Below are 14,207 nucleotides of genomic sequence, written 5' to 3' on the forward strand. Positions count from 1 at the left end.
CACTTGAGTATTTTGGAGGTGAGGGCCTCAGAGAGGGTTATTTAGGGGGTCACCAACTCGAAAAAAAATATATATATAATAAAATATTACAATAGCTGTGTTGTGAACCACCACCATTACTACCACTACTACAACAACTACAAGTATTGCAATAAGCATTAATTCTCCATTTACCATTACCTACTTAACTACAATTAACATTACTTTTATTTCATCTAACTTCAACCACAATTCCCACCACCACCACCACCATTCGTACCTTTACTACCACCCAACTACTAGCATTCACAAGCATCTAGTACCCTCACCAGCCACCTAGTTGCATGCATTAGTGTTTTAAAAAGGAGAGATGGGAAAAAATAATTGGTAAGAATTAAGATGATTGATGATGATGATGATGAGAGAGAGAGAGAGAGAGAGAGAGAGAGAGAGAGAGAGAGGTGCCAATTTTAACCTACAACTAACTAAAAACATTTCACTTACACTTACGAAAATTATCACGAACCAAAAAAATAAATCAAGAAAAAACAACATATATCTGCAGCGTGTTAACAACTACAAGCAAAACAAACAAATTCTAAAACTATAATAATTTTGTCCTGTTAAACCAAAATAATGATAAACTACATAAATAATAAAACAAAACTTTATCTTACTTTTCTTCCATACTATAAAAAAATACAGGTTTAATTTTACAAAGACAATTTAAAACAAATACTTTCTACCGAAGCCAAAACAAAAGAAGTCCTTGTGTACCTATAACAAACACTGTAATTGTTCTTGTTATACGTACATAATTATATACCTTATTATACCGTGAAACCTCCAAATAACGGACTTTCTCTCGATATAATGGACTTTCATCTATAATTCGTTAAATGGAGGTTCACATTTAACGAACCCTCCAAATAACGGACTTTTCTCTTAAAATAATCCGTTTTATAAAAGTTTCACTATAACAAGGTGGATATAACACAAGAACCAAACAATGACAATAAAATCCAGTATATAAGGTGAACAAAGACTTATCACTCACCCTCTAACTTCATCCTAATACCAAACAAATCACAAGAGTACACAAAATAAATATTGCCATAACGCACAGCACCAATAACAAGACTAGGATAATGTTTCCTTAATTCACTACACACAAACATCTTCATCATCAAAGTATTCAGGTAAACACAAAATAAACATCTCGGTCTTTTTATCTGGTCTCAGGTGGACAATACCCACATCTTAAACATTTGGAGGACTCAGAACGTGACCTGACTTATGATGACAATTGGTTGAAGATAAGTTTAAAATATAGGAACTTGGTTGATATGGTGATACAATGGGTTAATGTGAGTCTTTTACGGCAAGATATCGTGAAATTGGTTATAAAATAGGTTAATATGAGTCTCTTTCAGCAAGATATCGTAAAATTGGTCGTAAAATAGGTTAATAGGAGTCTTTTTCGGCAAGATATCGTAAAATTGGTCGTAAAATAGGTTAATAGGAGTCTTTTTCGGCAAAATATCGTAAAATTGGTTGTAAAATAGGTTAATATGAGTCTCTTTCAGCAAGATATCGTAAAATTGGTCGTAAAATAGGTTAATAGGAGTCTTTTTCAGCAAGATATCGTGAAATTGGTTATAAATGAGTTAATGTGAGTTATTCCTTCGGCTTGGGGATCGTCTTAGATCGTCAGTACATTTCCCAACACTACAAAAGATTCCCTCAAGTCAATGCCGATTTCCATGACCCATATCTTGAATCAGGTCATGTGTGTACAAAACAATCTAGGTGAATTTGATTGCTCTAATGGCACCTTGTTTGAACTAATGGCACCCTGTTTGACGTAATGGCACCCTGTTTGACCTAATGGCACCCTGTTTGACGTAATGGCACCCTGTTTGATTCAATGGCACCTTGTTTGAACTAATGGCACCCTGTTTGACCTAATGGCACCCTGTTAATGGCACCCTGTTTGACGTAATGGCACCCTGTTTGATTCAATGGCACCTTGTTTGAACTAATGGCACCCTGTTTGACCTAATGGCACCCTGTTTGACCTAATGGCACCCTGTTTGATTCAATGGCACCTTGTTTGAACTAATGGCACCCTGTTTGATCTAATGGCACCGATCTATGGCACTAACTTGGATATATGGCACCATGTTAATTCTAATGGCACTCTAGTTTAGAAGAGTGCCATTAAATCTTACAACATAGAGAAATAATAATAAAAACATACAACAACTAAATTCTTTCGTCAATATACAAAAACTTTAGGTGGGGTTTAGTTTCCTCATGGCACAAGTTATGACTAGAACAAGAATGGACACACACACACACACACACACACACACACACACACACACACACACACACACACACACACACACACACACACACAAGGGGTATTCAGAACACAGTTATTGCACTTTGGTTATTACACGTAAGAACCATCAATTATCATTACGGTTATTGGTTGAATCATCCATTGAGTGAGAGGTGTGTAACGTGACCCCCTAGCTAGTGTAGGAGGGTGAAGGGGAGAAGGGGTGGAGGGGGAGAGGTGAGGAGGAAGGGGAGGAGGTGAGGAGGAAGGGGGAAAGGAGAGAGAGGGGGAGACGGAAAGGTGTGGAAGTGAGGAGAGAAATTTTGTTGTTGTCCAACCAGAGTGGGACGTACACAGGATAGGACGTACACAGGATGGGACGTACACAGAGTGGGACGTACACAGAGTGGGACGTACACACCTCTCACACGCTGTAGACAAACTTACTAAGCTAATGATGATGAGGCCTCAACGGACCCTGAACTTAGTATGTGTTCAGGTCACATAATATCGAGGGCTCACATATGGCAACAGTGAATTCAGGGTTTGTCCATAATAAATAAGTTTGGTTCACCTGAAGATTAGCTCCCCCCATGAGCTTATTTCACCTGAGGATTAAACACCCTAATGCTACCTGGGGAAGAGGGGGGGGGTTAATGTTAGGGTGGTTAAAGGTGAAATAAACTAGTGGGGTGTCTAATATTCAGGTGATCCATGAAGTTAACCTAATGATTGATACACTGTACAGGATAATATGACACAACAGGGCGGAGGTGCACCAACACAGCCTAAATCTGACATCAAATTTCTTCAATAAATAAAAAAAAAACCACTAAGGTAAACTAACAGAGTATTCGACTGTATTGTACAGAGACAGACGGAGAGCTTCAGCAGCATCAGTGCAAACGTTGACAAATGGTACAGTAGTGCATAGAGGAGACGTCATTAATATTAAAATAGCGACATTGCACAGTTGATCACTTTACAAAATAATCTGACAGCCTAATAAGGTTGACTTGTGCTGTCTCCGCCCGACACACAGAAGAATTAATTCCAAACTTTTCTTGGCTAGAAAAAGTAATACAAAATCTGTGTTGACAGTCTTTAAGCTTCAGACATTTTGACTTTTGTGTAACTTTTCAAGACTATGACACCAGGTGAGAGAATATAAGATTTACCTGCCTAAACACTTTGTCATTAAGAAGTTAACATGTCGAGGACCTCGTCGACCGTCATGTTGTTTTTGTGGTATTCCTCCATCGTCTCCTTCGGGATGGTCCACTTCAGCAGGAGGAGGACGTTCTTGCGTAGTTCGTCCAGACGAGAGAGCGCCTTGTCGTTGATGGGTTCGTGGCCAGATGACTCCAGTGACAACTTCAGCACGTCGTCCACCAGCCGGCTGCCGAAGCCGAATTTACACCGTCTCTCCTCAGAGGAGATGCGATATAAGAGTACGGCCAGACGGTTACGGAGACGAGCCAGAGTGGACTCTTCCACGATCTCCTCAGCCTCTTGCTCCGCCGTCTTATCTATGCCGTGTTCTGTACGCTCGTGGTTCTCTAACTCATTCTGGGTCTGGAAGAAATCTTTACAGATTGTGCACAAGTAAGGCTTGGCGGCGTTGTGGACACACTTCATGTGCTTCTTCAGGTGGGGGAGCTGAGAGAACGCCGCACTACACAACACACACTGGAATGGCTTTTCTCCCGTATGGGAGCGCATGTGGATTTTACAAGCTGATGAATGTGCAAACGCCGCCCCGCATATTTGGCACTTGTATGGTCTCTCGCCCGTGTGGATCCTCATGTGTACAGTTAACTGAGAGTTCTGTGTGAAGGTCGCCCCGCAGGTGGTGCACTCAAAGGGCCGCATGCCGAGGTGAAGTCTCATGTGCTGCTGCAGGTGGCCCTTGAAGGCCTTCCCACACAAGTTGCAGGTGTAGGGGCGCGACCCGCGGTGAACAGTACGGATGTGTTTGTACATTCCTTCCACACGGATGAATTTCTTGCCACAGGCGCCACACTGGAACTCCTTCACACCGCGGTGAGCCAAGAGGTGGCCCTTGAGGGTGTGGTAAGAGGCGAAGCGCGCGCCACACTCAGCGCATCCATAAGCCTTCTCACCCGTGTGGACCCTCCAGTGTTGGGTCACCTGGCTACGACGAGCGAAGGTCTGGCCGCAGCGGTCACATTTATGCGGCTTTTCTCCCGTGTGAACTCTCATGTGGAGCCTCAGGCGATCTTTTAAGGCGAAACTCTTGTTGCAGAGATCACACCTAAAAGGCTTCTCCCCAGTATGAATAGTTTCGTGTCCTCTGAGCGCCGTGATCTGGACGAAGGTGGCTTTACAGATCTTACACTTGAAGGGCCTCTCGCCGGTGTGGATGCGGACGTGCTTCAGAAGATCGGCCTTGGCTGAGGACAGTTTACCACATATACCACACTTAAACCTTTTACGTTTATTATTCTCATCTAAATCTGATTCATGTTGTTTAAGAACTATAATATGCTCTTCGTTGGGGTCTTTAGAATCCTTGTCGGAGTCTTTACTGTCTGAGGAGTCTTCACCACTCAGGTCCTCAATATCGATCTCCATCCCACCTTCAGACTCGTCGGTGCTCTCGTCACTCGGGTCATCCTCTGGTTTATCCTTCGCCCCTAACTGGTCGCCCTCACCTTCCTGTGTCTTCTCTGCATTCTCTTTATCGGATGTATCAACCACCTTGTTACTGGCCTTAGGTTTCCTTTTACTAGCCTGAGTTGCGGTCTTCTTTGGGCTTTCTCCTCCTGCTGTTTTCTTGGCTTGTTTGGCCTGCGCTTGTGTGTCTTTCTTCGTGGGTGTTGTCTTCTTTATTCTCTTCTTCTTGGTTACTTTCCCTGGACTCGACGTTTCGCCAACTTGTTCCTCTTCATCCTCCTCCCCCTCCACCGCCGCCTTGTTCTTAGAGGGGGACGACACTGGGGTCACCTTTTCCTTAACCAAATTGGAAGAGATGACGATTTTATCAGAAGATTTACTGGTCTTCGCTGGGCTGGAGTTTGCCGTGTTGATAGCCGTGATTTTCCCCTTCCCTGTGTTGGAAGTTATTGTAATTTTCTCCGACAGTTTCTCCTTCTCTTGACTAGAATTCACACTGGTCGCTTTAGTCTTGGCAACATTGGTAGTCTGAGTAATTTCCTCATTTTCTGTGTTGGTGTTTTGGGCGGCTATTTCCTTCTCCTCGGTCTTGTCTTTCTCCTTGGCGACATGTTCAGCAAGACCGTTCTTCAGGAGGGCTCTAAGTGACGACTGTTTCTTACTCCTACTGTTGGTCTTAGCTATAACCTTACCACTGGTCTTGTCTTGTTGTTGCTGTCCCTTCATGCTCTGTTTAGCACGCATGGTGACGTATACTGTAGCCCTCGGAAGGTGTTTTTTTTTTTTTTAGATCATGAACGAAAAAATAATATAAAATGAAGTCGAAGTTTTGGTTTGTTGTAGAGACGTGATGAAGCTGGTGAAAGTTAGTTCTGAAGGAAGGTTAAACGACCCACCACCATCAGAGACTAGAGTGTGTTAGCACCTGCAAGAGAACCACAGCCACTGTAAGCATTTATCTGGTACTACTGATATAATTGAAGAAGGCGAAGAAGAAGGGGGAGGAGGAAGAGGCTAGCTAGCTCTTAGTAACTTAACCACAACCATATTAGACATTCATTTGACTACACTATGGTCTAAAGAGGCTAAAACCTGAAAGAAAAAACCACAACCATTTTAAACATTCATTTGACTACACTATGGTCTAAAGCGGCTAAAACCTGAAAGAAAAAACCCACAACCATTTTAGACATTCATTTGACTACACTATGGTCTAAAGCGGCTAAAACCTGAAAGAAAAAAAAACACAACAATTTTAGACATTCATTTGACTAATAAAAACCTGAAACCTGAAAAAAAAACCATAATAAACATTTCATGGTTTCTACTGGGCTGAGATGGCGAAAACCTGGAAAAGACTGAAACCAAAACCATTATTTACAGTTCTCTAACACTACGAGAGTCTCCTCTTTCGGTACATAGATTCCTTATACGGGTTAATGCAGGAGACAATCTGTTACAGAGCTTTGGTTGATGTTTAAGACAGACAGACAGACAGACAGAGACACCCTTGATAAGACCCCCAAAAGCAGACAGACAAACATGTAAACAGAGTGACCCGTGATAAGACCCCAGAAGCAGACAGACACCCCTGATAAGACCCCAGAAGCAGACAGACATACAGACAGACAGACAGACACCCCTGATAAGACCCCAGAAGCAGACAGACATACAGACAGACAGACAGACACCCCTGATAAGACCCCAGAAGTAGACAGACACACACACAAGACCCCGTGAGCCACCAAACAGATTGCCTCTACATAATCAACTCGTCATGCACTGTTTACATAATCCACAATACCCAGAGTCTACCATGCATCAGCCTCCACGTAGTCTCGGTGTTCATGAGGCTCCAGGAAGACTCAGGAGGTATATTAGTCTCCATAAGGCGGGGGAGGGGGGTAGGAGTCTTAAGATTGTTATACAAAATTAAAATTAACTTTATATAGTTCACTGACGGTGTGTGTGTGTGTGTGTGTGTGTGTGTGTGTGTGTGTGTGTGTGTGTGTGTAGGTCATGTTTACACTACCTGTTTAACAATTACGAGATACCTAAACGACTTCTTATGAGAGAGAGAGAGAATCACCCAGGTGTCAAATTGCGTTTTACCTTATCTTATTAGTCCATGGTGATAACAGGTGAGGAAGTTTTGTTACCGTTAGAGAGGAGAGAGGGAGAGGGAGGGGGAGGAGGTGAGGGAGGGGGGAGGGAGGGAGGGAGGGGGAGGGAGGGAGGGAGGGAGGGAGGGAGGGAGGGAGGGAGGGAGGGGAGGGAGGGATCTATCTCACAAGCGTCTGAAATGAGGTTGACACGAAATGGCACACACACACACACACACACACACACACACACACACACACACACACACACACACACACACACACACACAGTATATTAAATGGCATTAATTATTTCCAGAAGTCGCAAGAGACCAGGAGTGTTGGAGTAGCCGGAGTGTTGGAGGAGGCAAGGAGTGCTGGAGGAAGACCGGAGTGGGAGGGAGGTCAAGGAGTGTTGGAGGAGAGCCCAGGAGTGTTGGAGGGGTCAGGTGTTGGAGTGGAGTGTTGGAGGAAGACCCAGGAGTGTTGGAGGAGGTCAAGGAGGTTGAGGACCCAGGAGTGTTGTTGACCCAGGAGTGAGGAGGAGGAGCGACACTCAGATATTGATTCACGTAACACAGGTCCCCCCTCACCCACGAGACAACGCCCCTCACTCCACCCCCCACACCTCACACACCTGAGCTTCTCTGCTACACTACACCTGCTACACACCTTATTTACAACACTGAAGTTTCCATATAAGTTATTTTTTTACACTGTACCTTTTATGGGCTGCTGCAATACGTGTGTGTGTGTGTGTGTGTGTGTGTGTGTTAATTGAACTTGAGATTAATATTTAAACTCCCGCGTTTGTCAAGAGTTTTAAAACGTAAAGTAAACTATTTAAGGTAAAGCAAATATATAATAATAATAATAATAATAATAATAATAATAATAATAATAATAATAATAATAATAATAGGAATAACCATTAAATATTAACATCTCATTTAAAAATAATAATAATAAATTTAATCACCCCGTTTATAATATTTTTAATCCTAATATGGCATTGAAATCTCCACACACACACACACACTCTAACCCGTATGTAATGTATTGATCACCCTAAAGATTCCAGACCGTCTACTCTATACAAATCAACTATACCTTATTTAATATTTATATACATTATTCAATCTGCTTAATGGCTTTCGGGTTAAAATAATAATATTCCAAGGTTTGTGCGTTAAATATCATAACTAAGCATCGGTAGGAACTTATCATCGCAGTCAATACATTTTACAGAATTTCCGACGTTTCAAACAGGATATTTTACCTTTTTCACCGACATTTCCACAGCAATAACTCAATATAAAATACAAACTTGATACACAATGACTGAGGTGTTTATTAATTTTGGTAATAATTACTGAATAAAGTAAAAACCAATTCAAAGAAAACGTAAAAATTAGTACAATTAAAGAAAATGCAGGGATAACTAATCAAACCTCAAAATTGCATTAAAATTGTCGAAGCCCAGTTATTAGAATACACCAATTAGAACACATACATGGATGAATATTCAATACTATCTAAAATTCAAAACAGTGGCACAAAAAATCAAGAAAAACAGCTGAAACTACAAAAAAAAAATCGAAAATGAAACAAACAGTAAAACACTGAAGCATTACATAATACACCAACAACTTCACGTAAAAGCAAACAAACAAACGAAATCGACCATACATGAAAAACATCACATAAAACAATCACACAAAGTAACAAACATCAAGAAACAAACAAAAACAAACACTAAACAAACAAATAACAAACTTTATGAAACACTAAAACAAACATCAAGAAACAAACGAAAACAAACACCAAGAAACAAACAAACTGACATAAAATTACACGAGAAAAATCTCTATATATAATGTGTTCACTATCAGTAAATTCCTGACGGAGAATGGTGAGGAGAGGGAGACGTCTATGCATGAGTGGGAAGGGGAGAGGGGTGTCTATACTTGAGTGGGGAGAGGAGAGGGAGCGTCTATACTTGAGTGGGGGTACGGGGCGTCTATACTTGAGTGGGGGTACGGGGCGTCTATACTTGAGTGGGGCGTGGAGGGGAGAGGGAGGATGGGAGAGGTTTATCCTTGAATAGATAAGGGAGGACGTGGGGGGTCCATCCGTCAGTAGACAGAGATAGTTTGAAGGATGCTCGCTAGAATGACATCAAGAGACACTCGACATTTGATCTTAATACCACACAAGAACGATATATCCCCGGGAAATCCAAACATTTAACAAGCATCCCATAATCACAAACACCATACGAACCAAATATAAAAAAAAACACATCATGAACGAGGAAAAACATGACGAAATCAAAGTAAAAAAAAATATTAAAGAATAACAGAACATAAAATAATCAAACATCGACTTCTATCAAATACACAACGCAAAAAAGAATCACCCAAAACATCGACTTCTACATAAAAATTTCTCGTGAGTGAAACACAAACTAAACATTTGGTAAGTTCACTTGACATGAATATTAATTAAAGTTTATATAGAGTCATCACTAAAAATAACATTACTTATTCGTCTTCGCAAAGGTATGAATATCCTGTTAAGTCACCCGGCTGGTTTACGGCACATGACGTCCTCTATCACCTTATCATCCAACAGATCGCTAGGGTATGTTATGGAGGTAATGTTGGCAATACTGCATGGGCAACACACATAAAACCCATTGCTCAATACTCATTATGTTAATAAATTCTTCTGATTCGAGATTATTACTTTGAAATGCGTTTATATGAAGCTAGGAAGAGATTTATATATCTGATGGGTAATTATAAACATTCTTACACTGTTTGTCCCCAGATAAAGGAACATTGACTTGGCTGGTGGATATTAATACACTTCTTGTTTTGACACGTTGACAATTATTCACTTAGTTGCAGGATAAATTAATCTATTCAGGGGGTGGGAACTTTTGGTCACATAAACATAACCTCGGAGGCCACTGTGGACTTACATATGGTTAGTAGATCGATTTATCACGTGTGGATGAGTGTGTGAGAATGAGGTGGGTGCGGGAGAAGGAGTTTGAACCTGGCGCGGTGTGGCACTGCGCGGCGGTGGTGGTGGTGTTACAGGGCGGCGGCCACACCACACCACTAGCCAAGGCACTCACCACCACCACCTCGGCTATAAATACTCGCCAGCCCTCCCTTCCTCACACCTCCACCACACACTCCCTATCTTTCCTTTGCACTTATTGGCACACCTCAACAGGTATTTCGTCGCCAGGTGGACTTTAAAAACAACCTTCGTCTTACTTTCTTCCCCTTGTGCAGGTTTCGGTTTAGCCTGGGGCGAGGCGGACGAGCAAGGACTTCAATGCAACCCAAATAAATGTCCCCTGTTGGAGGCATCCTGGGTTACTACCACCACTTCCACACATTAGGTCACTAAATACATCACTACCACCGCTATGTCGCGTTATTAACACAAAATGGTCCTCGGAGGGAATATATTTACCCCAAGAACAGAAGAGCCCCGGCTAATGCCTCACGTCCACCCACTCTTCTTTACCATCGCAGACTGAGCGCGTTCGCCTGCCTGCTATTGATCCAAACTTAGGCGTCGAGGTCTCTTGCCGCGTTAAGATGCCACACAGCGCCATCTGGCTCTCCATACTGTGCATTAATCCCTGCCACTTATTCTATTTTATCCTCTCTATCATCCTGAATGATAACATAACGCCAGGTGGAACATATGACGTCACACCTGAACGCGGGAATGTGGTGTTTAATGACATGATGAAAGGCATCACTTGGCACCTCTGCCACGTGCTATATCTGTGCCGACTCCCATCTGGACGGGTTTCCATTCTAAATAATCGCTCTTTCTGCTCTTCAAGTATACTAAATTGTTTACCTTTTGTAAACTGTGAAGGGACCTGCGGTTTATTTTGGTCTCACACATAAACACACAGTAACTGGCGCGGGGAGTTACCTAAATAAGACAAAAGTATCTAAGGAATTTGAATATATTCTAGATAATAATCAAAGAAAAGAGCATTGAAATTACTCAATAAATTATTTGTTGTCAATAAGATCTCACAAACAACACGGAGAGATTCACCTGATGACACATTACACCACAGAACACATAGGCAGTACGTAATTAACCTGACTATAGTGTAATGCGTTATAACACTATACCCCTCCCACCCTATTACAGGTTCAGGCACTAAATAAGGCGACTTTTGTCATGTGGTACAAGTCATAACACTTATTCTCCGTAACTATAGTAAATAACAATTGGTATTTATTTTTTAATAATAAGTAATAGTCATAAATAATACAAATATTCTTAGGTGGATATTTGACACGTGTCTTTGTTGGAAAAGTTGGGATTACCTCAAAATCCCTCTCCCACCCAGCATAATTCGCCTAACGTAACGTAACGTAACGTAACGTAACGTAACGTAACGTAACGTAACCTCATTTTATTGACAGTGGCTACAGATCCGGTTGGTGTTCTTTTTATTTATCTGCCAGAGCCGGATATAACAGCCTGTGTGTAAGATAAACCGACTTCCCATGACAAGGTTGGTTTAGTTACAGATCACGAGAGCAGTGAGTGACGTGGGATATTAAACCAAAGACGATTAAACCAGGTTTGTCTTGTGGGTTTGTATGTGTTATGTAAACGATAATTTTATACACTGAGAGGAAACACAGGTCCATATTGTGTTGTAGTAGGAATAATATAGTGATGACTTAACCCCTTGAGTACGATGACTTAACCCCTTGAGTACGATGACTTAACCCCTTGAGTACGATGACTTAACCCCTTGAGTACGATGACTTAACCCCTTGAGCAAGATGACTTAACCCCTTGAGTACGATGACTTAACCCCTTGAGCAAGATGACTTAACCCCTTGAGTACGATGACTTAACCCCTTGAGTACGATGACTTAACCCCTTGAGTACGATGACCTAACCCCTTGAGCACGATGACTTAACCCCTTGAGTACGATGACTTGATGACTTAAAAGACCACATCACCGTACTCAAAAAGTTAAGAATTTCTTCACTAATTCCGTAAATAAAAGATACATATTAATATAAGAATGTATCACCGTCCGTCATCACTTATAAGAGGTCTTCCTGCATGTATTCAAGGGGAGGATATACACTTAAGTGACTCATTTGGGATGTAAACAGACAGACAGACATACAGACATATAGACAGACAGACATACAGACATATAGACAGACAGACAGACAGACATACAGACAGACATACAGACATATAGACAGACAGATCAGACACATATACAGACAGACAGATCAGACACATAGACAGACAGACAGACATACAGACAGAGTATATCACAAGCGATATCAACGCATGTCAGACTGTGAGCCTAGAATCCAACGTTACCTCTCTCTCTCTCTCTCTCTCTCTCTCTCTCTCTCTCTCTCTCTCTCTCTCCACTTGAGGGATCTGTACCTCTGCACTCCATCGATGTATCACGGTATCACACTAATCCTATGCGTTAAGTTCATGTATATTATTTCCAGATCGTTAGGTTAAGTTAAGTTAGGTTAGGAACTTGTACCTCTGAGGTCCTCTTGGCCAGCTTAGTATCTAATCTTATCTGAGGTAATCAGACACCCTGGCCGCGCTCTGAACCTGAAGTTCCCGTACTGCTGTTTGCTGCGTGTTACAGGGAGTCTGTCTGCTGTACTATACCCTCTGTCTGCTATTTCTGCGTGTGTGTATGTGTCCACCGGAAACGAGATATATGATAATATTTATATCCTGTATTACAATGACATCTTGTTTATCATACTCTCTCTCTCTCTCTCTCTCTCTCTTCATGACACCTGTACATTAATTAAAAACAGGTTACTATCATCAGCTGTTTCACACACACACACACACACACACACACACACACACACACACACACACACACAGTAATAAGGGAGCACAAGCTAGGTGTTGGATAATGTGGTATTTCTTCATAATGTAGAGACTCAGAGCCACCACTACACATTGACTGCTAGATAAGAGGAGTCACGTGAAGATTAACCCCCCTCCGTTTATTTCACCTATTGATTAAACACTCTATCTTAACTTAATCTAACTTAACCCAATCTAACTTAAACCACTCTAACCTAACTTAACCCAACCTAATTTAACCTACCGTAACGTAACTCAACCTAATACTCAACGTAAGGTAAGGTAACGTAACTTAACGTATCCCCTATAGGTAACCATATGAGGTTTAATTATCAGGTCAATATAGGGCGCCTCATCTTAAGCTGACGTAAACATTACAACAATGTTTCCGAGAACTAATTACTAATCAAACATTCACCTGTATTACCACATAGCAACAGGTACAGCTAATCAACACTGTGTTTATCATACAATATGTGAAATGTATATAAATGTGTTGAATGTATATTATGTATATTATGTATATTATCGTAGCACGAGTCGGTCTTCCCAGGTACTCCACAGCGACACAGTTAAATGGGTTCTACTGTGTGTTCCTTCACACTAAACACTCACTGAACACTGAGGAGAGTTCATCAACAGGTAAAACTTATCCTATGGTCTATTATGGACTAAATTATATAAAGGTGACGCTGTATGAAGTATTTAAAAGACGGAAAAATGCTGTGATGGTTCGCCACAACACGTCACATCGCCGCCGCCGCTGGTGACGTGGAGTCGTTCAAACGCAGATGGTCAGTGTGGCGATCGATAAACGGGACACCCGCCATAACCGTCGCTAATTGGTACTACGCTCACACTTGGAGGTTCGCGTGCCGTTTACAATACGTACACAGGCTGCGTATACTGCAATGGTAACGGTGATGGAGGGGGATGGTAGGAGTTAGTGGACATATTGGAGCAAAATAACTCCCTGGAGACGAGTGGCAACGAGAATGCCAACGGATGTGGCAGTGTGCCTCCAGTTGCCGCTTACCCTTAACTAACTCGAGTTTATTATCCAATTGTGCTTTGTTTTTTATGTTATTTTACTTCATAAAACAACATAATTCCTTCCTACATCACCCACTAACCAGACGACAACACAATATACTTCTTTATCCCTTCAAACTCCTTTATTATTTACTTTAATATTCCCCAAAAGGTATTA

General features: G+C 41.7%; 1 protein-coding gene across 9 annotated transcripts; it reads right to left on the reverse strand.

Annotated features, from left to right (window-relative positions):
• Positions 1-402: 402 nt before the first annotated feature.
• On the reverse strand, positions 403-10,637 carry LOC121865721 (zinc finger protein 239-like). Of its 9 annotated transcripts, none has more exons than XM_042365256.1 (4): positions 10,052-10,545; positions 2,099-5,888; positions 1,978-2,037; positions 403-1,943 (listed from the first exon to the last, which is right to left on the reverse strand). In XM_042365256.1, exon 2 carries the CDS (start codon positions 5,705-5,707, stop codon positions 3,524-3,526), a length of 2,184 nt encoding a protein of 727 aa, XP_042221190.1. In that variant the 5' UTR covers positions 5,708-5,888; positions 10,052-10,545; the 3' UTR covers positions 403-1,943; positions 1,978-2,037; positions 2,099-3,523. The 9 variants fall into 9 exon arrangements, with proteins under 9 accessions (XP_042221190.1, XP_042221191.1, XP_042221189.1 ...); XM_042365257.1 differs by having other exon boundaries at positions 403-1,913; positions 1,968-2,037; XM_042365255.1 differs by having other exon boundaries at positions 403-1,823; positions 1,884-1,943; positions 1,978-5,888.
• Positions 10,638-14,207: the final 3,570 nt, after the last annotated feature.

This window comes from Homarus americanus, unplaced genomic scaffold (assembly GCF_018991925.1).
Source record: "Homarus americanus isolate GMGI-L3 unplaced genomic scaffold, GMGI_Hamer_2.0 scaffold5099, whole genome shotgun sequence".
In the NCBI taxonomy this organism is placed as follows: domain Eukaryota; kingdom Metazoa; phylum Arthropoda; class Malacostraca; order Decapoda; family Nephropidae; genus Homarus; species Homarus americanus.